At 40.8% G+C, this 26,366-nt stretch overlaps 1 protein-coding gene across 1 annotated transcript; it reads left to right on the forward strand.

Annotated features, from left to right (window-relative positions):
* The first annotated feature begins 2,012 nt into the window (after positions 1-2,012).
* On the forward strand, positions 2,013-2,354 carry LOC138875274 (uncharacterized). Its single transcript, XM_070154098.1, has one exon. The coding sequence runs from the start codon at positions 2,013-2,015 to the stop codon at positions 2,352-2,354; it is 342 nt and encodes a 113-aa protein (XP_070010199.1).
* The last annotated feature ends 24,012 nt before the right edge of the window (positions 2,355-26,366 follow it).

Raw genomic sequence — 26,366 nt, forward strand, 5'->3', positions numbered from 1 at the left:
ATCCATTGTTTTACTAAATGATTTCCTTTTCGCATTTTTAATTCCCGCAATAAGATCTTCAATGTTCAAAAAAGTTAAGCAATTTATCAAAGCATTTTAACTTTTCTTATGAATCAACACTCATTATCATTTTCTCTCATTACTTTACTTATACAACATTACTATTACTTATCTTGATGAACCAATGACTGTGACATGCAATGAGACAACGCAACAAACGGACATTGATTCAGAGGAGGATGACATACCTAACGAAATTGTTAGAGAAGTTGAGGACTTTGAGAACAGACCCAAGTCCAACCTGGACGAGACCGAAATTGTTAACTTGGGAGATGCAGAAAATGTCAAGGAAACACGAATCAACATTCACCTATCGCCATTAGAAAAGAAAGAATATACAAAATTTCTAAAGGAATATGAGGACATATTCACCTGGTCGTATGATGACATGACTGGTCTGAGTACGTCTATTGTGGCTCACAAACTGCCAACCGATCCGACTTGCCCACTGGTAAAGCAAAAGCTCAGAAAGTTCAAACCTGATATGAGTCTGAAGATCAAGGAAGAAGTCACTAAGCAGGTCAAAGCTAAGGTTCTCAGGGTAGTAGAATACTCGACATGGTTAGCAAACATTGTACCAGTGCCAAAGAAGGATGGGAAGGTCAGAGTCTACGTCGACTACAGGGATCTCAACCGGGCTAGTCCAAAAAATGACTTTCCTTTGACAAATATACATATCCTGATTGACAATTGCACCAAGCATGAGCTGCAATCATTTGTAGATTGCTTCGCTGGTTATCATCAGATATCGATGGATGAAGAAGATGCTGAGAAAATGGCTTTCATTATGCCGTGGGGGAATGTACTGTTACAAGATGATGCCGTTCGGCCTGAAGAATGAAGGGGTCACCTACATGAGGGCCATTACTACCATGATATGATACACAAGGAGATAGAGGTATATGTAGATGAGGTTATTATCAAGTCCAAGAAGGCCACTGATCATATGGAAGATCTGAGGAAGTTCTTCAATATACTGCGGAGGTACAACTTGAAACTGAACCCCGCAAAGTGCGCATTTGGGGATTCTGCTGGAAAATTACTTGGGTTTATTGTGAGTCGTCGAGGAATAGAACTAGATCCCTCAAAAGTCAAAGCCATTCAAGAACTACCACCGCCAAAAAACAAGAAGGACGTGATGAGTTTCTTGGAGAGGCTCAACTACATCAGCCGATTCATAGCACAGTCTACAATTATTTGTGAGCCAATCTTTAAGATGTTGAAGAAGGACGCCGCTACCAAATGGACTGATGATAGCCAAAAGGAATTCGACAGAATCAAGGAGTACCTGTCAACACCACCAGTCTTAGTCCCACCCGAGCCAGGTAGACCCTTACTACTCTACCTGGTAGTTGGATGGAGCTTTCAGTTGTGTTTTGGGGCAACATAATAAAATGGGGAGGAAGGAGCAGGCCATTTATTACCTCAGTAAGAAGTTCACCCCGTACGAGGCCCGGTACTTTTTATTGGAATACACCTGTTGTGATTTGACCTGGGTAGCTCAGAAGCTGAGGCATTACTTCTGTGCCTATACTACATATCTCATATCAAGGATGGATCCTTTGAAGTACATATTTCAGAAGCCCATGCCCACCGACAAGCTAGACAAGTGGTAAATCCTGTTGAGTGAGTTCGACATTGTTTATGTAACTCAGAAAGCGGTCAAGGGACAAGCACTAGTAGACCATCTTGCTGAGAATCCCGTGGATGGAGAATACGAACCCCTGAAAACATATTTTCCTGATGAAGAGGTATCATTCATAGGAGAAGACATTGCAGAATCCTATGACAGTTGGAGAATATTTTTCGATGGAGCAGCAAATTTCAAAGGAGTTGGCATAGGAGCAGTCCTAGTATCAGAAACCGGTCAGCATTATCCGATGTCCACCAAACTCAGGTTCCCGTGCACCAACAATATGGACAAGTATGAAGCCTGCATCCTAGGGCTCAAAATGGCCATTGACATGAACGTTCAAGAGTTGCTAGTAATTGGAGATTCAGCCTTACTCATACACCTAGTACGAGAAGAATGGGCAACCAAGAACCCCAAGATACTCCCGTATTTGCATCATGTACAGGAACTGAAGAAAAAGTTCATGAAAACAGAGTTCCAACATGTTCCCAGAGTCCAGAACGAGTTCGCCGATGCATTGGCCACCGTGTCATCTATGATAAATCATCTAGACAAAAATTTCATCGATCCCATTCTAGTAAAGATCCATGATCAGCTAGCTTACTGTGCACATGTCGAAGAGGAAGCAGATGTAAAGCCTTGGTTTTATGATATCAAGTAATATCTGGCAAAAGCAGAGTACCCAGAGCTTGCAAATCCGACTTAGAAACGCACACTTCGAAGATTGTCCAACAACTTCTTTCATAGCGGAGGAATCCTGTATAAGAGGACTCCTGATTTGGGATTACTAAGGTGTGTCAATGCAAAGGAAGCATCCAAGCTACTAGAGGAAATTCATGCTAGGTCCTGCGGTCCACATATGAACAGTTTTGTCTTACCAAAGAAGATACTCCGATTTGGTTACTTTTGGATGACCATGGAGAGAGACTGCATCCAGTATGTCCGGAAATGCCACCGCTGTTAGATACATGCAAACATGATAAAGGTACCTCCAAATGAGCTAAATGCGACAAGCTCACCATGGCCGTTTGCCGCCTGGGGAATGGACGTTATTGGACCAATCGAGCCTGCCGCTTCCAATGAACACAGGTTTATCCTAATAGCAATCGACTATTTCACCAAGTAGGTCGAAGAAGCATCTTACAGAGCAGTGACTAAGAAAGTCATGGTAGACTTTGTCCGCTCTGATACCAATTGATAGCCTGTATGAGTCCACAAAAATATGGAGTAACTGGTCCCGTATGAGGCTGATACGTAGAAACCAGTAAGACTGAAAGTAAAGAAGGCAAGAGATTTTCTACATGGAAAAATACCACACAAGGGGATCAAAAAAACCACGATCTACTCTTGTAGGCTTTTAACTCAACTAACTTGTAGTCTACCTATTACAAGCCACTTTGCAATACTACCGATTGCAAAAACTTCAAACTAACTTGTGATGTAACCACCACAAGCCACTCTTTAACTCTTCTACTTACAGAGGATTTAACTTATGACTATTCCTAGTCACAACATAAACTCTAAAGTTTACGAATTTGATTTGTTCCTAAAACAGGGCTTCTAAGAAAGCAAACTAGGAATTACAATGTAGATCAATTAACAAGATTACAACTCAACTATGGATATACATAAGACTCGTTTAGATACTGATCCTTAGTGGAGTTGTCTTCTTGTTGTAGACACACCAGTGACTTCTATGCCGGATCAATGCTTCTTCTTCTTGAGAGAATATCACTGAATGCACAAATCCTAGTGTGTCTTGCACCAGGTTGTTTTATCACAAAAGATATCACAATAGGTAGTGATGTCAACTCGTGGTGTACATTTTCCCAAAGAGAAGTGACTGCTACACTATCTGCACAACCACTACTAGGCAGTTGCATTCCAAATGGATAGTGGACTTTGTACTTCTGTCAAAACACACCAACGGACCAGGTCCTCATTGTGTTCCGCTTCTGTTATAGTTACCAGATGGTCACTTTCTTCTGTCACATTCTAGCTGTGTACTTGACCTGTACTTCCGTCAAAGAACCTACAGAGAGCAGGTCCCTATTGTGTTCCTCTTTATAGGATTGCGTACAGTCACTGACTTCTTTGTGCCGGAGAACCCTAAGAGACCGGGGCACTAGGTCCCTGTGATGTTCCTCTCTGTGATCGTTTAGTTCCTTCCTGTTGCTGAATTGTCCATATGAGATGTATAACCCGTGCGACAAGGTTCTCTATCTGGTTCTTCATAACAAGTTTGTTAGATCATCAAAACATAAGAAGTATAAGGCTAAGACATTGAAAACCGATCAGCATTGTTTGTCGATTCGGGATTCCAGAGTCAATCATTACTGATAATGGCTCCAACCTCAACATCGACTTGATGAAAGCTATGTGGGAAACTTTCAAGATCAGACACAAGAATTTCACAACCTACAGGCCTCAAATGAATGGAGCTGTAGAAGCCGCCAACAAGAATATCAAGAAGATATTGAGGAAAATGATAGAGAAGCATAAATAGTGGCACGAAAAGTTATCATTTGCGCTATTGGGGTACTGCACCACAGTCCACACATCAACCGGGGCAACCCCCCTATATGGTGGTTTATGGTACAGAGGCTGTCATTCCCACTGAGGTAGAAATTCCTTCCCTAAGCATCATACAAGAAGCTGAAATCGACGACGCGGAGTGGGTAAAAAGTCGTTATGAGCAACTAGCCCTTATAGATGGAAAAAGAATGAATGTAGTTTGCCATGGTCAACTCTACCAGAACAGAATGTCCAGAGCCTTCAACAAAAGAGTCAAGCCAAGACAGTTCACACCGGGGCAGCTGGTGTTAAAGAAAAGTTTTCCTCATCAAGATAAAGCCAAAGGGAAGTTCTCTCCCAACTGGCAGGGTCCATACATGGTTCACCGGAATCTGACAGGAGGAGCCCTCATACTTGCAAAAATGGACGGAGAAGTCTGGTCAAAGTCGATCAATTTAGATGCAGTCAAATGCTACTATGTGTAATCTTTATGCTTGCCTTATATGATGTAAATTTAACTACGCCTGACCTGATTCCCGTTTAAGGGGGGATACGTAGGCAGCCTTATGGGTTCGGTCACAATTCAATAAATTTTTTATTTCCCCCCGCAATTGGAAACTGGGGCAGAGTTTTGAGGAGGACCCTCAAAATTTCAAAGTAATTTCAGTCGATCGGCACAAGCAACAATCAGAAGCGTCAACCCATTAAACTGGGGCAGAATTTTGAGGAGGACCCTCAAAATTCCGTAGCAAGAGAGGTTGCAATGTTCCGAACCACGTCACAGTTTTCGGTTCATCTAAAAACCCTTTTAATTATACACTCATGTCATACTTTTATAAAAATCATTATATATTTATTATCGAAACTGCTTTGTTTAGCAACGCTACCCCAATGATACATACAGTATCATCATATCAAAGCTGAGCAGACCAAGCAAAGCCAGCGGGGATACGAACTAAAGAAGGGCAGCTGTTGATACCCAATTTGCCATCATATTTTTACCCGACATCATAATTGGCCAAAATTGGCCATCATATCTTTACCCGACAACTCTTTCATCCTTCCCGGGTAAAGAAGGGCAGTTGTTGATACCCAATTTTTCCCTATATATTTTCATATATGAAAACAACCTCAAAATAGCATATAAATACATACATAATCATGTCCAAATATTTTATTATTTTTTCATAATTTTTAAAGATTTTTAAATCGATTTATTTCCCTTTTTCATCCATAAAATCCCATCAATTATTTCCAAAATTATTATGTTTGATGATTCATTTATTGGATTTTTATATTTATGCCAAAATATGGCTAAGGTAATTTTTACATATTTTTTACAATTTTATTTAATATTTTTATAGCTAAATTGCATATAATTGCAATATTAGCCCTTTTAAGGTTTAATCAGGTTTCACATTTATAAAATGGGATCCTGTATTTTAATTTGTTAATTATATATTATAAATCATTTTAGTGCCTTCATTTTGTTTTCAGAATTTGTTTTTACTATTTTTTATAAATTAAAAAAGGAAAAATGACTATTTAAATTTTAGCCCAAATTGGTCTTCAATTTGACCCCAAATCAAAGCCAATTTCCCCAGCCCAATTTCAATTTAAACCTGACCCCTAACCCAATTAAACTAGCCCAACCCGAATTCCACACCTAACCATTTTAATCCAGGCCGTTGATCATTAAAATCAACGGCCATCATTACCCCTTACCATAATTAATCCCAAACGACCCTCTACCCTAACTCACTTTTCACCAAACGCCGCCCTTGAATCCCTCTCCTCTCAATTCTCTTTGTAGCCTCACATGAACCCTAGCCGCCGCCACCCAATTCCACCCTAATCCACCTCAATCCCCACCTAATCCATGGCCTCCCACGGCGGATTGAGATGTATACCAGCCTCCTACATCTTCTGGTGGCCCGTTTGTGTGATTTCATGTCCATACCTTGAGGAAATCTGGTCCATTCTTTACTCAACTTCCATTAATGGCCTTTCTCCGGCCATCCCTAGTGTTTCTCTGGCTAGCCATGGCCGTTCAAGTCAGATCCTTGACTTTTCTGGTTAGATCCGTAACTTTCAAGGTTTTCTCACCTTTTCTAGGTTCTCTGAAACCCTAGGTTTAAGGTCTTTTGACGAACTTCTTAAGTGTTTTCTTGAAGGTTCTTCGATTTTCTTTCAAAATGACTCTTCATTTTTTCAACGATTAGAGTTTCTCTTAACTTCTTTTAAAGATCTCTTCTCTGATTTTTAATGTTGTTTATGATTTTACTATGTTCAAACGACTTGCTTATGCTTTCCTTCTACTTGATTCAGCACGTTGAAAACCCTAGATCCTTTTTGGTCTTATTCGAGTTCTGAAACTGTTCTTGTTTGTATGAATGTCTACTTGTTCGATTAAGCTCTTTGTTTTTGACTCTCTTTTCCTTGTTTGACTTATCTGATTCTGAGTTCTTATCATCTCTTAAACTCGACTACAGTCGAAGCCCTAATTTCTTAAAAGAGTTTTCCTCGCTTATTACTATAAGTCTGAAGGTCTCTACTTGTTTCTGACTCTCTTACCTATTACTATGTTCTTCTTCACTTTTGATTCTATGTGACTACTTGACCTACTTGACCATTGTAGTTCAGATATGTCTCTTTTACTACTGAATCCTAGCTTACCCCTACTGCTACTGTATGTTTGTGTTGCTTCTTTTTGTCAACATGTTTGACCCTGCATGCCTGTTCATTCCTTGCTATTTATATGTTGAGGTGCAGAATCATGAGCCTTTCTAGATTGATTCTGACTCCCTCAATGTTGCGATTGATTGCAAAGGGTTCCCTTATAAACCCTAATTTTTTAATCATTTGTTTAAATTAATTGATTCCTTTCCTTTACTATGATGTTTGATCTTACTGAATACTTTCCCAAAATTAAGCATATTTTTGTACTTAGGCTCAGTCATTTACTTCATTCTTTTACTGCCCCCTTATATGGCAAGAATCAATCTATCTCAAACTGATTTCTTTCCTTAATTAACACTGTTAGTATTCGTTAAGCTGTGATTCCTTAATTAAAGGCAATCACTTGTGCTAATTGGTTCTGATTGTGATTATTTTCATGTTTGTGTCAAGACCTTACTTATTACCTTATTCTTCACTCGTTTTCAAAACTATAAATACCCTACCCTCTCTTCTTTCAAACAGACAAACAATTTGTGTTCAGAACACACACTTACACTCAAAAACTCTCTCTTTCTTCACTACTACTTGTTCTGCTGCTTTTTCTAGCCAGCTGAAAGCCAAGGCTAGACTGTGGAATCTTGCTTTCTTTACCTTTCTGCACTTTATTTCTCTACTGGTATGTCCTAGTTAATTTTCAAGCCTCAACAACATGCTTTCTTTAGTTGCCTCAGTTTCTTATTCTTGTCTACTTCTGCTCATGTTTTGCATTCCAGTCACATTATTAGCATGCTGTAATGTGTTCCCTTCCCCTTTTAGATTAATGCTTCCCTATGTGTGTACTCTGTCAGTCACTTGTTGTATACTTGCTACCTTATGAATCCCAAACCCCCATATCCCCTCTATGTGTTTGTGTTCCTTTGGCTGGTTTGTGGCCATGCCAGCATCAGCTATTGCTATGCACGGCGAAACCAAGCCCCTGCTGGGGTCATACATTGTATCCCCAAACTCCCTTGCTTTTTTTGTATGACTACTAATTCTATTAGTTGCTTTCAAAAATGTCTGTCAGTCCAGCTTTCAAAAAATAAACCTCTTTTTCAAACTATGTTCTGCACTTCCACTATATTCCTAGAATCTAGGTTCTTCCTTTCTTGTGTGAGCCTTGCCTTGGGACCCTTGAGCTCCCTCTGAACTTGGACACATAAGGACTGGCACTTCCGCACTGCACTCATCTTTGTTTGGCTATGCAAACCTGGGTGTAAGCATTGCCCGGGATCCCATGAGGTCCTTAGGGAACTTTGATACACCTAGGTATGAGAAAGGCTTTGAAATTCTGGCACTGAAATGGTTTATTACATAACTCAAAGAGGAAGTCAAGATCAGGCTTTCCTTTGGTTGTAATTTCCTATTTTTGCAGTTCTTTTGTAATTCAATCATTTGGGTTGTAATAATTTGTAAACAATTATGGGGTGATTAGTGAAAAAGGGTGGGTAGTTGTATGCCATGGGTAAATTGGGTAGATATCATGCCTATAGGGTATGCTCTAGTTTAAAATAAATTCTGCATGTTTTACTTCCACATTTAGATACCATGCCTATAAGATCTAAATGGCTATAATTAGATATCATGCCTATAGGGTTAAAAATCAGCTTTGTAATTAGGTATCATGTCTATAGAGTTAAAATCAATTGAAGTTCAATTTTCATTACAACATGTATCCAGATTCGTTTCCCTTAGAAATCATGCTTATAAGTCCAAAGTCAGCTTTTAATAATTAGATGCCATGCCTATAGGATTTAAATCAACTGTAATAAAGATCATGCCTATAAGGTCTAAAACCAGTTTAGTTAAAAATCAGTTTGACTCGTGCCTATCTGAATTAGATTAAATAACCTACTCCTTTCGTGTAAATCAATATCATTAGAAAGCATGCCTATAGGATCCAAATCGCCTGTTCAAAATTAATCACTGCTCTACTGCATTCCTAATCCATATTGATAGGTTTTCAATATCTTTATCTTGTGTTTTGATGATCTAACAAACTTAATGTCAAGAACCAGAAAGGGAACCTGGCTCACTTGGATTACATTGCATCTAACGGATTCCAGCCAAATGTGAACTTGCTACAGCTTTAGGAAAGCTTCAAAAGGTAAGAACCCAAACAAGGACCTGATACTCTTGTGGGTTCCTCACGGCAGTACAAAGTCATTTGGACACAACTGGAAATGAAGATTCTGCCGCACTGCACTGTTTCCAGCCCCCACTCATTCTCTGATCAACTAAAGTACAATGATTCAAGTTACTCAACTCAAGACAATTTGCGCAGTATGCAAAAGTACCAGATCAGGAACCTCATCCCTTGGTGCTCCTCTGATAGAAGTCCAAGTCAACTATACAGCTAGAACACAACTGCAGAAAGTGACTGTCCGCAACTGTACAAAGAGGAACACAATAGAGACCTGGTCCCTTAGAGTTCTCTAACAAAAGTACAAGTCAACTATACAACTGGAACACCACTGAGTGATTGTCCGCAACTATACAAAGAGGAACAAAATAGGGACCTGCTCCATTAGGGTTCTCTGACAGAAGTACAAGCCAACTACAACTGTGAACTAATTGCAGAAAGTGACTGCCTACAACAGTGCATCAGACAGTGCAACAACCACTTTCCATTTAGATTGGACATCACTAAGGATGTCTTGTGTAGTATAAACCTTATGCAAGGCATAAGATTCAGGTTCAACGCTTGCAAAATCAGAAAAGGAAAATATTCTCTCAAGTGTTCAAGAACCTCTCTCAAGAACAAAGTTGCTGCAACCTCAAAGACCTGATCCGAGATTGATGATATCTTAAGTCCTTAGGGTTGTTGAGTCTTTGCTATGTGTTCTTCATTATAACTCCTATCCAACTTTATTAGAAGTATTGATTAGGTTGAGTCATAAGAAAAATCCTTTGTAATCGTAGGGTGACAAAGTGGCTTGTGGTAGAAATAACACAAGTTAGTCAAATTCTTTGTAACTAGGATAGTTATAGAGTGGCTTGTGATGAGAGCATCACAAGTTAGTTGAAGTATTTGCAATAGAGTTATTGTAAAGTGGCTTGTAATAGGGAGATTGCAAGTTAGTGAAGTTAAAAGCCTACAGGTGTAGGTCGTGGTTTTTTGATCCCCTTGTGTGGGATTTTTCCACGTAAGAATCCACGGCCTTATTTACATTCAGCTTTACTAGCATTCACTGTGGAACCCGATAAAGGACCAGGTGCTCTGCTATTTGGTGGACTCACTCAAACTTAGCACTGTACCAAACTGATATAGGACTATATCCCTATACAGTTTGGTTCATCAGTACTTTCAGAGGAAATACATAGAGAACCCGGTTCTCTATACAGTCTGGTGGACGCACAGTCTCTAACAAGTGGTATCAGAGTGGGTTCTTCCTATCAGGCTAACACCTAGGAAGGATCCTCATGGCTGCTCCACCAATTCTTAAAAGGAGAAAAGCAAATAAGGAAAAGTACCGGGTACTTAAAGCTGCTAACAATGATTCGAGTTAGGAAGACAGTTACATGGCTTACTTAACCAAAAGGTTTCAGAAGATGGTCAGAAGAAATGGAGAAGTGCTAGAAAGGGACAACTCTAACAGATCAAAGAACAATGATGTTTGTTACAAGTGCAGAAAGGGTGGACACTTCATGAAAAATTATCCTATCTTGAAGCAAGAATTCTCCAAGAACCTCAAGCGAAAAAGATCAGCTGAATATGACTCAACTGTTGCTTTAATGGCTCGATCAGATGATGACAAAGACGATCACAACAAAGAGGTAAATTTCAGGGATGTACAGAGAAATTGGAAATCCTATTCTCCAAGAAAGCTCATGTCTTTAGCTAATGTATTAATCAATGCATTTCATAGTCTTGTGGAGAATAGGGATTCTTTGACCTTAGAGTTAGTAGAATCTGAACAAACTAGAGTTGACTTAGTGGCTGTAGTAACTGACCATAAGAAAACCATTAAAATTTTCAAAAAAGAAAAGAATGATCTTTTGGCAGAAATTACAAACCTAAGGGAAACAATAGTGAAACCTGAGATTAAGTCAAAACCTGAAAAATCTGGAAAAAGGAAAGGAGATAGCCAGTGAGGAACACATTAGGCTTGAAAATGAGTTGAAAGCTGCTAGAACTAGGATATGTAGTGAACTCGAGAAAAATAAGCAGCTTCAAGCTGAATTGAAGAGAGTAAAAAATGACCTTAAGAAATCTCTCAAGTGGACCTAGTCCTCAAATGCTGTCACTGCCATGTACTTCAAAAATAGTAAAAATAGGCAGGGAATCGGGTTCCAAAAGGAGAAAAATCCTTACAACCCTCACAACAAGTACGTCACAATTCTTGATAACTGGCTATGTACCCACTATGGGAACAATGGACACTTCAAAGAAAATTGCCAGGCTAGGGCTCAATCTGTTCAGAAAAACAAAGTGACTACTAACAGGGGACCATGTACCGCTTGCAAGAAACCAATGCTGCCTGCATGGACTAGAAAAGCTTTTATCCATCCCTTCTATTCACCTTTTCAAATTATCAAGAATAGCACGTTGATCAATTTGAGACACAGTTTCCACGCATATAAGGTTGCATCACCAAGTTAAGTGAAATAGCAATCAATACAACAATTCAATTTAATCTTACCATACTCACACAACCAACGATGAAGCTCAATTTCTAAAAGATGGGGTTTTAGCCATACATACCTTGTTTAAGCTTTTCTTAAGTTACTACAACATTCCGGAAATTCTAGCAATCCCCATCTACTTTGAGACATAACAAAATTGAACACAAATTAGGAAGGTATTCATGGTTTTAGCTCATTTGAGCATTTCATCAAATACTAGTTGAGCATCTTGGTTTCAAATCTCTTTTACAAGGTGTCCTTCATTCCCCAACCCAATCTTTACTTATTTATGTTCAACAATATTTTTACAAACCTAATTTGTATATGCATGTATACATAGTAGTATTACACCCAAGAATCATACCTCAATACCCCACCTTATACCCCAAACTCGAAATTAAAGTCTAGGGTATAGAACCTTACCTCTTAGATGAAGAACTTGTGATTGGGTTCTTTGATTCTTGAAGATTGATGCAAGATTGGATGATTGAATGTTGGGTTCCTCCTTCTCTCTCTTAAATGCTCTCATCTGTCTCTAAAATCAGTAAGAAATGACCCCAAAATGAACCCTAAAGCCTATATATTAAAATGGGGTTGGGTTAAAAAATAGGAAGATTAACTCTCTGAAGTCGGGTTTGCGATCGCAGAATGGACCGCAAAACATGAATGGGGGTCGCAAAATGCATCGCAGAATTGGTGCCCAAAATTGGGCTACACTGGTCTAGTTTGCGACCACATTTGCGATCGCAGATCAAGTATGCAGACCGCATAATGGTTTTTGCAATCGCAGACTTGACGCAGGATCGCATATTTCCAGCCTTTGGCAATTTGATCATAACTTTGTGTAGGAATGTCCAAATGACAAACGGTTTGAAGCGTTGGAAACTAGACTCAAAAACCTTTCATTTGATAAGTTGTTCGTCACATAAAACCTTACACATATTTAGATATGCTTGTTCAAAATGTGTTCTTGTGCAAACTCAGTTGGAATCTTAGCCTATTATGAACTTTCCAATGTGACTTAGGCTTAGGCATTTCCTTGGGCCCCAAATTACTTACCATAAGACTTTTACACTTATTTACCAAATCCAATTGATGTCCACCATGTTAATAACACATAAAATGTTATAATTAGCCTACGTGGCACCCCAAAATCCTAAATTACTTAACAAAATTTTCTGGGGCCTTATAGTGGCCCCCTCCACTTAGAAAGACTTGGCCACAAAATGCATCAAACTTTGCCACATTTCATGTGAATTGAAGAGTCACTTTCATATAAAATCTTTGGCTGCCACGTTGAGGGGTAGTGTCCCCCTTAATATTATCCACCAAATATCTTAATTAGTTTGTTAATCCCCACTAATTCAATTATTCACACATTTAAGAATTATCTCAAATTACTTAAAATACTACTCACTTTCAATATACTTTATACACCTTACTATCATGGCTATGTGTTACCTTGTATGGTACTAGTCCATAAATACCGGGTATTAACGCTCGGCCCGTACTTTATCCCAATATGCCAAACTTGGATGAAAATTTATTTTCTTTGACTCGCTTCCCCTCTCACCTTCATGAATTTACCCATCACTTGTTTGAAATATTGTAATACTTATAGTCACAAAATAAATCTCATTCCGTAATTTACGTCGATTAATCTTAGGACGAATCTTTGACGTACGACGACACTTTAATGTACGAAAATGCGAAGTATAATATCTCATTTTCGGACATTCATCACTTTACTTATGGCGTACTTTCACGCGCTCAAACATGGGGTGTAACATCATTATACCCAAACTCATCATTGAATAAATAGAAAATATATCTCATTTATTTAAACATCGAGGGGATTTCATTAACAACCCCAATTTCTATTTCCATTAGCAGCTTCATTCATAATTTCCAAAATATCACGAGTTTATAGATTTATTGAAAAACATGTTTGCCAAATACCAACATTTCTAATTCCATCCCTAACATCAAATACCACTACAAAGCCTCTAAGTACAACTGAAGAGTAATATGGAAATACCAACAACAAGGCCTCAGCTATACCTCAAAACAAAGTACATAAGAAACAAAAGATACATGACCCTGAAATGAAGTGGGGCTCACCAAGTTAGCTGGAAAGAGTGTACCGCTATCACTGATCAATGCCGCCTACTGTGAAACCACCTGCATCCATTAAAGATGCAGCGCCCCCGACAAAAGGGACGTTAGTACTGGCGAATAGCACTAGTATGTAAAGCTAAGTCCTCTTTCACAATAGAATGAACATATAAGAAAAGGAAAAAACCCATAGAAACACCAAGTCACAATCAATAATATCCAAATTCCCAATTGAAACATAACAATTTTCAAAATACGAAAAGAATACATATTTTTAGGTGGGAGATCTTTAGTATTGATAATACCATATTTCACGATACCACTGTCCACAATACCACTGTTCACAACGCCACTATTCATAATGCCTCTATTCACAATACCACCGTACACTTGGCACGGAGTCCGATCACGACCCGATCGGCTAGGCCATCTCATCCAATACATTAACCACAATCATAATCTCAAGCACAATCACAATCTCTCTGAAAATATACACAGTGAATCTAGCACGGAGTCCGATCAAGACCTGATTGGCTAGGCCGCCTTTTTTGAAGACATCAACCACAATCACAATTTATATCACAATTTCAAGCACAATCACCACTATGTGTGCCACATGGTGTCCGATCATGGCCCGATTGGCTAGACCATCTCACCATAATGCCGTGTGGTTCGACATCATTCACTTTTACCAATAATCTCATCCCAATTTAAGGGAATAATTTCATCACATCAATCTCATCCCAAATAAGAGGAATATTCACAATTCACTCCTACACCGGTACGTGTAGTTTTGGGGTTAAGTTATTTCAGCCTACTCTTCCTTAGTGACTATCAATACTCCCAAAAATATTTTTATATTGATTTGAACACAATGGTAACATAAATACAAATGTACTCACCTCATCATCTTTCACCTGGTATATATCTTCCTTAGTGTTTTCAACTACTCACGACCACAATATTTCCTTGGCTCTTTTGGCCATTCACAACATTATTTATTCATGGCACAGTAGCCGTATTTCATATTCCACATTTTCACTTCTTTCATTTCCAAGGATCACCATCTAATATTAACATATAGAATATTTCAGAAATCATATACCTCAAGTTCATTAGTTATGGAAACTTTAAGAAGAAAAGGTTTCTTCCCAAAGAATGGGGCATACCAACCAGCAATAGAAACACCCATCAAGATCATAAACAATCAATACACCATTTATTCTTACAATTCTCTTTCCCAAAAATGACAACGAACAATTTCAATACTGGATATATTTATAAAGTAAAGCATTATTTTAAATAGCTCTTTATGTGTCTCGACCCAAACCTATGTGTGTACGGTGAAATCGGAGGACCAATTTCTCATTGGCAAATTGATTCAGGAGGCCGCCTCGGAGGCTCGGGATCTCAAGCCGGTTACTTCCCTCAAGATCTATTGATACCCGACCGAGAATAACATTGGCCGAAACCCCGACGAATACGGGAAACTTCCGAAGAGTGCATCCGGAGTCGATCAAGTCTATCTGGGCAGCCTAACATTAGCCTACGTAAACGTCATGAAGCTAGTTATCTGTCTCATCCCATTTCCTTTATCACTCAACGTATCTTGTACTAAGTTTGGACTCCCCCTTATTATAAAAGGGGAGTCGTTAACACTCTGTAAGGAAGAACTCCAACTATTCCACATAAGATCAATAATAATATCTCTCTCTCTAGCTCATTTGCTCGAGGCTACTATTTCTATTTATTATTTTCATATCTGTTCTTCATTCATTGCTTGGTATTGGCCATAAAGAGCCTTCTTTAATTATATTCTAACTGTTATCCCTTCCCCGGTTACCCCCGATAGCTCGAGCTCGAGCTGGATATCAACCTCGAGGCTTTCATCGACCAGTCCAAAGCCCAGGCAGTAAGCCCCTCGGTTTGATTACCACCCCGTTTTAGCTTGTATCTCTTCGTTAAACTTCATACTCCTAGCATCAACTGCTCTAACAACTAGCATAAAAATAGATCACGTATTTTTAGAGTCCCATTTACAAATTTAATTGTTGTTACCATTTTCACGGTAAATAGTTTGGCGCCCACCGTGGGGCTAAAAATAATAGTGATTATTTTCTTGCTAGTTTCATTACACAAACACAAGTTATCTTTCGCGTTTTTCTTGTTCAAGATCTTTGATTTCAGGTCAAAATATCTGGCTCGGTAAACAGAGTCGAGAACGACAACCTTGAAAACCATGGGGAATCCCGATATTGGCGCGCCACCACAGAATCCCGATAATGTGCCAGGACCGATTTTAGCGGATGCAGATTCACAGGATGCACAACAGGCAGACGAAATGTCACACACCGACAGGAGAATATGGCATGGCGACCGACAGGAAGCCCAAAAAACCCCAGGCCGGGAATAACAGGAAGTTAGTCTTCATGTTATTTTTGAAATGTTGCAGGAACAACAGTTGGCCATCGCTTAGTTACAAAGATGTCCGAAGACTCCCAGCACAGCAGCGCCGGAAATAGCTCCCCCTGTCGAACAAGTACCCGAGAGATCAAGCAATAATGAATCGGTAGCCGATCCCTCCATCATGAAAATGCTAGAGGACCTCACCAAAAGGATCGAGTCAGGTGAGAAAATAATAGCGGCCAACGATAAGAAGGTCGAAACCTACAACTCTAGGGTCGACCAGATCCTGGGTGCGCCCCCGGTCCTCAAGGGCTTGGATTCGAAGAAATTCATACAAAGGCCGTTCCCCGAGGAAGCAGCCCCGAAGCCCATTCCAAAGAAGTTCAGAATGCTGGAACTCCCTAAGTATAATGGGACCACCGACCCTAATGAACACGTTAGTGCCTACACCTGCGCGGTAAAAGGCAACAATATAAAGTATGACAAGATCGAGTCCATGTTGCTGAAAAGATTTGGGGAAACACTCTCGAAGGGGGACATGATGTGGCATCACAACTTGGCTCCTAATTCTATAGATTCATTCGCCATGCTAGCAGACTTTTTCGTAAAGGCACATGCCGGAGCTTTCAAGGCAGCGACAAGGAAATACGACGTTTTCAAAATCAAGTAAAGAGAGAACGAGATGCTGTGGGAATTCCTATCTCGCTTTCAGATGAAATGGATAGAGCTACCGCCAGTCTCAGACGACTGAGCAATGCAAGCCTTCACCCAAGGTCTGAACGAATAAAGCTCGGTGGCTTCGAAACAGCTAAAACAGAACCTGATTGAGTATCTAGCCGTGACCTGGCTGGACGTCCACAACTGGTACCAGTCAAAGATCAGGGCCGAGGATGACCAGCTGGGAACCCCTTCGGGCTCAGTATACCCAAACAAGCTCCTGATAAAGGAGCCGAAACCAAACAAAAAAGGTATCAGCCGTACCTCGAGGATAGGAGGAACGCCCCGAAGCGCAATCTATCTCGCAATGATCGGAGAATAGATCGAGGACAGGACCCTCAAGGGCTCATCAACAGAACCAGGTTCGATCGAAACGTAGTGCCAATGGGTGGACCCCACCTGTCAGAATACAACTTTAACGCTGATGTATCAGACATCGTGTTCGCCATCAGTAAAATCAGAGACGCCAAGTGGCCCAAACCTATACAGTCAGATCCTTCGCAAAGGAATTATAACTTAGTATGCAAGTTTCTCAACACGCACGACCACATGACCGAGGATTGTCATCAGCTACGGGAAGAGGTAGCTCGACTGCTTAACAAAGGACATCTTCGGGAATTCCTCAGCGATCGAGCCAAAAATCAGTTCCGACAAAGGGAGGCAACCAAGAAGAACGAGGCAATCGAGCCGCAACATGTCATCCACATGATCATGGGGGGCGCCGATGCCCCACAATAGCCCATAATAAGAAGAACAAAAATGTCCATCACTAGAGAAAAGCGGACTTGGGGATATATCCTCGAAGATTCCCTCACGTTCAGCGAAGAGGACACTGAGACCCTATCTCAACTCCACAACGATGCACTGGTAATCTCCTTCCTTGTAAATTCTTTTGAAATAAAATGTGTACTTGTGGATCCAAGTAGCTCGACTAATATTGTCAGGTCGAGGGTGATAGAGCAACTCATATTGCTCAACCAAATCGTTCCCGCTACTCGGGTCCTCAATGGATTCAACATGGCAAGCGAAACAACGAAAGGAGAAATCATCCTCCCGGTTACCAAGGCCGGCACGACCTAAGACACCAAATTCCATGTCATCGAAGGAGACATGAGGTATAATGCCTTATTCGGGCGACCGTGGATACACTGCATGAGAGCAGTTCCATCTACCCTTCACCAGATGATAAAATTTCCAGCAAAGGATGGAATTAAAAGCGTCTACGGGGAAGAGCACGCGGCGAGGGAAATGTTCAATACACGATGTGGTACCAACGTTCATTCCTCCGCTCTCGAATAAACCAAAGGGCAAATCGGGCCTCACGCTCCGTTGAACTTGACAAAACAAAGTAAAGAACCATACCACGTCTTTGCCTCAGGCAATTAAAACAGATCGACCCTCACGATTGTAACAAATCAATCCCGAGGCATCGCCAACATATCTCACTTCAAGGTACGACCATCTCCCTTTTTGTTTCGAATTTAGGACTAACCCTTGTGCAGGCACTCGACCGGAGTAGTCAGAACGCTAACAATACCCGAAGACCTTGAGGCTCTAAAAACGCACCCGTTGCACTCTTTTCCTTCGACCGAGTTTTTGTCCCAAAATAAGGGTTTTACCGTCAAGATTTTTAACGAGGCAACATCTGCGAGCTGCCTAAGGAAAACTCCGCAAATGCTCAAAACTCCGTTTGAAGACAACTTTGAACAATGAGGATCATTCCCTCAGATAGCTACCCGCTCAAAAAGGTCTTGAAACACCAAATGGGGTTCCTATAGGAAAGTAATGTACCGGGCCAAAAGGTCGAACGAACCGTGTCGATATAGCCAAGCTCCAGTCGGCAAATACGTGTACTATTGTACTGATCAATCAAAGAATACATTTTGTCAAATACACCTTCGCAAAGTAAGGTAGAAATTCCTTCGCCGGAAACGTCCCAAACACTCGGGAACTGATGCCAGCAATTCAACACTCAGACGGCCTCCGGGTCGAAACTCCAAAATCACAAAACCTTCAGGTAAGGCAACGCGGAAATCGCCAAGCGTCACCAACATCAAAGGTACCTTGAGTACTAGGAGACTATGGCCATTCGCCACGCACTTAAAAACCCAAGGCCGTAAGACCCCGAGTGAGCAAACTCGGTCTAGCAAAGGTCTATTCAACACAACAATACTCATTCACGTCAAGCAATCAAAGAAAATCTTTCACTAAAAGCATCTTGTACTCCAAAAGAAAGTTCAACATGCTCATGGCAGGGATCCCTCCACCAAGTACATCCCGAAATACTCGAAGACTTAATTAGCATCAACAATTTGGCACCCACACGACCTCAGGGTCGGAACTCTGGACTCATAAGGCTCCAACAAGGCAATTCCGAGCTCACGAGCAACAGACTTCGATCATAATCAAACTTGATGACTCGGAAATTGCCATCAATCGCCATACTCTGGAAAACCCGAGGCCGTAAGACCCCGAGTGGGAAAACTCGGTCTAGCCAGATCCATTTTACATAGCAACAAAAATTGTAAGGCCTCAACAGGCATGACAAATTGTAAGACCTCAACATGCATGATAAACTGTAAGACCTCAACAGGTATGACAAATTGTAAGATGTCAATAGGCATGAAAAACTATAAAACCTCAACAGGTATGAAAAACTATAAGACCTCAACAGGCATGGAAATTTTGTAAGACCTTACTACAGGCATAAAACTCAATCCCAAAGTTTAGGCTATATGTCGCATTTGTAAGACTCCCGAAGGGCATACCCTTGATGTAGATGCCTGAACTATCACTCGGGATCAGAAACGGCTCCAACCAAACACATTGACTATGATCAAAATGGCTGCACCAGCCAAATTAACGTGACTTGGGGATGCCCGACCGTCGCTAACAAAATTGCAGGCAATTACTTCGAATCTATTTCGAAAAGAACCGGTTAAAATAGGGTACCCTTAATAGGAAAATGAGGTTCGACCATGTAAGCTCCAAATCACAAGGCTTCGAGCTACTCAGCCTATGAACTAAACCTTCCGAGGTGCTCGAACATTGCCACTAACGACTTGAAATCGAGGTTCTTCCTGAACCGACGATGGGTTCGTCAAAGTTATTTCAAAAATACCTTAACGAGAGGAAAACAAAGACTACAATATGCCCACAGGCAAAAACGTAAGAGCCATTGTTGCCAACCAAACGAACCTCAGGGCCGCACACTAAAAGGTCGCAACAACCAACAACATCACTAGCTTGAAAATTGAAAACTTGAGGATTAAAATGAGCTCGAGTTGTAACCCGATTCTGAGACCAGATCCAAAATAGCTAACTATATGTGCCTAAGGGCACAACGTAAGAGCCATCGTTGCCACCTCCACGAAGCCTCAGGGCCACATAATTGAAAGCTTGCTTTGACCCGAGGCGTAAGAGCCATTGTCACCTGCCCATGAAGGCACAAAAATCTTGAGGGTCAATTAAATCTCGAGTCGCACACGACTCGGAGACTGAACCCAAAATAGTTAAAATAAAAATGCACAAGGGCAAGGCATAAGAACCAATATCGACCATCCATGCAGGCACAGGAGATTAAAGGTCAGGTAAGCTCGGGTCAATGCCTGACTCGGAGACTCAGCCAGAAACAACTGGGCAAAGCAGAAGAGCTCTAACGCTAGCTTGCACTAAAGGCTGTATCTACCGAGCGTACAAAAGCCTTCGGGCCTTCCTGATGAGCTCCGGAGCCGTATTACAAATCTAAGGGTTGATGCCAAACTCTGAATTGAGGGCCCGCTCCAACTCGGCTCAAGCATAAGTAACATCCTTCAAATGAATCACCATCTCCTCGTCAGCCTTGGTCCGACTCAATGCTGCTTCAGCCCAAGCATCGATTATTTCGACCTGACCTTCGAGAGATCAGACTCAAGCTTCACGATCATATCCGCTTGAACTGAAGCTTGAGCCTGCACTTGAGCCCTCAGCTCACCACAAACATTCCTAACTCAGTTAGCTTCGCCCCTAAGGTACTCTAGAGCCTTTGTCTTTTTTTTTTGCATCTAAGATAAGCAAAAAGCCTAACCTTAAGGGTTAAAAAAGTGAAACGTTTGCTACAAGAGGTCACCTGCCCCATCAAATAACTCTCGTAATTTGAGCTCCGGTGCGCCTCATATCGCCAGTGCATCAACTCAACCTCCTTCTCCTCGTTAGGGAACCTAAGGGACTTACCCTCATACAGGGCTCTCCAAAGTCTGGCCCCATGACGGAACAACTCAGACCTGAGCCTATCAAAGTCCTACAGAAGGAAAACTTTATAAGGAAAAGAAGATACGAGATGCAGAAGAAGTGTGCCGAAGCTCACCACAAAGTGAAGCCGGTGGACTTCCTCGAAGGCCAAGCACATCCCTGTTGGTCTAGCCCCCTCGGCCTTGGAAGAACCAACCTCAATTGAAGCACGATCACTTAGAGGAATCACCGCTCCGGAACCAAAAACATCAAGAATAACAGGCTCGGGCGATGTTCTTTCTCCAGAGACACGGACCCGTTTAGCCCCGCTAAAGGCTCCATCATAGTACGAGTGCATATCCCATTTATCACCATCGTCCCCTAGCTCGAAAGACGACAACTCCTCCCCCTCTCTAGAGGAGCACAGCCTCGCCCGTAGAGGACCGTCTGATACCTACAATGCCCGTATAACCACTACAGAAGAAGGAAGGAAGACACAACTACTAAATCCACTCTCACTATAGGTAGAACTGGCAAAACATGGGGCGTGTTGCCTAAGAGTATTGCTCTATTTTCCAACAGATAATACGGGTTCCTAAGGTATAATACCAGTAGTGAGCACGCGGGCAAAGCGACTTGTTCATGCCCACTATCTACCATCCATGGCGACAATAATTAAGGGCGTGATCGATCGGCACCATAGAGTCAGCAGACCCCGATGATCCCGAAAACCAAGGGGGGAGCTTCCCCTTTGTCAAATTAATCCTGACATTGCCGCCATCGCAGTCGCCTAGTTGAAAGACTAAAAGGCAAAAAGATGTATAGGCGTGCTAATACCGGAAACATGGAGCGAGAAATGGAAACTGCGTGAGATAGGGTAACCCCTAAGAAGGCGGAAATAGCCTCATGTTATATGTGGGAAGAGCGGCGACAATTCGAAGCTGACTGAAGACACTAACCAATAGCACCCTATCCAGCCTCGGCGCGGTACCCAATCTCAAAGACCTCCATCATAGTAAGGCGGCGCTCTGGAGAGCCAACAATACCTTCACCAACACAAGGGTGGCACATGACATCGAAGATCTCCATCAAAGGGGACCAGTCTATGAAGAGATAAACATTTTCCGAACGTCGCCCGTACGAACTAGGATCCGGGTGCTATCCAGGATGGTCCGAGTACGAGCGAGCATTTGCTCAGGGACTGCTTTCAATAAATCACAAGCATCCCCCGTCCATGGGTCCCTGAGCAAATTTCTTCTCAAAGGTTATTATGAGGCCCAAAAACATTATCCTTATTCTCACACGAAGTCACGGTCCCGACGGCCCGAGGTTATTGGCCTTATTTGGGTTTAGTCCAAGGAACTGCAAAGGGCCCCGCGCGAAGCTGTTTCCATCAACTTAAGGCTAGAAAGAATACTCACATCTGAGTTTAGTATTAGCAACGACAAATAGGATCGTGGGTTCGGAGCTGCCGTATACATAAGGAAATACAACAAGTATCAAAGACAGGAGTCAAGAAAATATCTTTGTATTCATAAATGTTCGCTTACAACGTCCCTTAGAGAGTCCTTACATGTGATTACAAAAGCCCGCAAGGGGATCTTTACACAGGAACAAAGAAGTTCAAGGGTATGAATACAACAAATGTCTAAGAATCTAGCCTATTCCCAAAGTACGACATCTTCGGCATCATCTCCTCAGGCGTGCGACCTCAAAGACAATATATTCCAAGCCCGATCCCCTAGGGGACCTCATCTTGACCCTCCCGGAATGGCATCTTCAAAAGGAAGGATATAGAAGAGGAAAGCAACGGAGAATAACAAAGTGACGAAGGAGAAGCCGAAAGAAGACAAGAAATGGCTGGGTGAAAAATCTGGCTAGTACGAACTCCGCCAGTAATACTATTATAAAGCCACTTCTTGAGACGTTGCCTCGGCCGGGGAGGCGACAACCAGTAAAGAGTGTTTCCATACCCCCAGGAATCCAACGGCGGTGTAATACGCTAAGCCGAGGAAGAAGGGTGAGCAAGAGTGTATAATCCGAGCCCTATCTTGAGCAGCGGTGCATAATCCAAGTATCTCCCCGGGTCGGAGAAAATTGGTCCTCTATTTCATCGCCCTGAGCCAACGGAGACATTAACAACAATAGCAACAACAGTGATAACAATAACAACAACAACAATAGCATTACAGCACATCAACTTCATCCGATCGGAGAAGGTTCGGGAGTTGGGCCATAGCGCGCATGATATCGGCATGAGACCTTGAGGCCATGGGCCTCAAAAATGGTAAGACGACAAAGGGCAAAAATAGTGAGAAAGGAGGAAATGATGGATATCGAAGGATGCTTGGATAAAAAATTGTTCACCAGAAGCCCCATTTATAGGGGGAAGGGCAAAGTAATCGACGACACCATTATCGCCCTCGAAAAGCGTAACAGCAGGCGCAATCAATGCGTTCATGGAAGATGAATTGAAGGCAATATTATGACCCCGAAAATGAGGAGTCACGACACGTTGGATGACCCTGAAGAAACGAAAGGGTAAAATGCCTTGACACTTGTAAAAGGTACTGCGCCATCAGCACGACGTCATTATGGAAGCCCATAAGTGGGATGTCAAAATCATTTCTTATTGCTCCCCTCTAAGGAACACAAAGACTATTTGTGTACGGTGAAATCGGAGGACCAATTTCTCATTGGCAAATTGCTTCAGGAGGTCGCCTCGGAGGCTTAGGACCTCGAGCAGGTTACTTCCCTCTAGATCTGTCGATACCCGACCAAGGATAACATCAGCCGAAACCCCGACAAATACGGGAAATCTCCGAAGAGTGCGTCCAGAGTCGATTAAGTCTACCTGGGCAGCCTAACATTAGCCTACGTATACGTCATGAAGCTAGTTATCTGTCCCATCCCGTTTCTTTTATCACTCAACGTATCTTGTACTAAGTTTGGACTCCCCTCTCTTATAAAAGGAGAGTCGTTAACACTCTGTAAGGAAGACTCCAACTTTTCCACATAAGATCAATAATATCTCTCTCTCTCTCTCTGTCTTTTCTCTCTAACTCATTTGCTCGAGGCTACTCTTTCCATTTATTATTTTCATATATGTCCTTCATTAATTGCTTGGTATTGTCCATAAAGAGCCTTCTTTAATTATATTCTAACTGTTATCCCTTTCTTGGTTACCCCCAATAGCTCGAGCTCGAGACGAATATCGATCCCGAGGCTTTTATCAACCAGTCCAAAGCCCGAGCAACAAGCCTCTCAGTTTGATTACCGCCCCATTTTGGATTGTATCTCTTCGTTAAACTTCATACTCCTAGCATCAACTGCTCTAACAACTATCATAAAAATAGATCATGTATTTTTGGAGTCCCATTTACAAATTTAATTGTTGTTACCATTTTCACGGTAAACACTATGGGCCGTAACGAGCATCCGGTACCTTACTCAACCGAGTACCAACATAATATATCTTTCTCATTTTACTTTTGTTGGCAAATGGGCAAATCGGGACGTCATGGGATAACCAGAATAACCATAAGGGAATACTCAATATAGAATGACCCAACTTGACATAAAAATTTATACATGTGACATACAGTCCTATAAGGCCAACATGATTATTCATAAACTCAACACATAGGCCGGCAAGGCCATACAAGCATTAGTATACATGACATCTGTCTAGAAGCCTCTAAGAGTACACACTTAACATAAAGGTTGGGACAAGGCCCCGCCATACCAAACAATATGTGTCTAAATCATACTGACTAAACAAGCAACTCCGGAGCAAACGGAGCGCACCAACATCTTTCGCTGAGCTGATAGCGTACTTAGAGGGCTCTCGACCTGTCTACGGGACCTTCGGGCATGAAACTCAGCGTCCCCATGAAAAAGGAACGTCAGCACAAATAATGTACCGAGTATGTAAGGCATATAAATAAGTATATAACATATATGGAAGAAATATAGAGTAAATGACTTAATCTGTAAGTCTGGATAACTTTGTAAATCATGAAATAATTATAGTGTCATGCACATACGTATGAATGTCATATCGTGTGTAGGTACATGTTTCATAACATCATCTGGCCTATGAGGGCATCCCATCATATCATCTCGGCCACTGTGGGTAAAATCAGCAACGTATACTAGCTGATCAGGTGGTGATATATATATATATATATATATATATATATATATATATATATATATATATATATATATATATATATATATATATATATATATATATATATATATATATATATATATATATATATATATATATATATATATATATATATATATATATATATATATATATATATATATATATATATATATATATATATATATATATATATATATATATATATATATATATATATATATATATATATATATATATATAACACCATCTATTCATGGGTCGATGCACATGTATAATGCATGAAATGCATATGAAATATGTTAATAAAATCTCTCGGTACGTCATAAGACCATTATTCCTTTGATTAGTATCATGAAATAAACTTTACCAACTTAATATTTTTAAGACCCATGAACAGATGACAGAATAATATGACACACGGGGAATCAAGAACATAAGCATCTCTAGTATTTCTATGAATAGAGTCATTTATGAAAGTCGTGCATTTGCTCGTTTCGTTCGTGTCGTATAGATCATGCCAAAAAGAAAGAAGGGATAGCCTTAACATACCTGAGCCGGTTCTCTTGACAATCTCTCTAACACACGTTGATTGCGACAAAACATGTAACGGCTGATCAAAGTAGGAAAAAAAATTCGTATGATATTATTTGAGAAAGATTGCACCGTACTCCCTTAGAATCACAAATCCCGTTGCCATAACATTACGTAGTCTTATATGATTTTTGTAGAAAAATTTCATATTGCTAGCATATCAATTCTTATATGAACTTGATGAAGCCTCACGTTACTATAGCAAAATTTGAGCTAATCACGTTCTTAATATCATGAATCAAACTTGGCACCAATGAAGTCTTACATATTAAATGGATAGATCTCCTGTTTTCAAGACTTATATGCTAAATGGATCAGTGTCTCACCTTCTTTAGAATGCCAAATCTCTTTAAATGTTTCCACCACATTCTTAAGGTTAAGAGACGGCAATTTGGGGCCAAGTTTCCATAAACCCACATGAATATGTCCCCTAGTAATTATCCAAAGTCTTCACTTACATAATCATCCACAAAATCCAATTTACCAATTAATCTCCCACTTAAAAATTCATAACTACCCAATTATCCACATAATTAAGAATTATTTCAAATTACTTATAATACTACTCAATTTTAACACGCCATATGCACCTCACTATCA

The sequence above is a fragment of the Nicotiana sylvestris genome, chromosome 8, assembly GCF_000393655.2.
Source record: "Nicotiana sylvestris chromosome 8, ASM39365v2, whole genome shotgun sequence".
NCBI classification, from domain to species: Eukaryota; Viridiplantae; Streptophyta; class Magnoliopsida; order Solanales; family Solanaceae; genus Nicotiana; species Nicotiana sylvestris.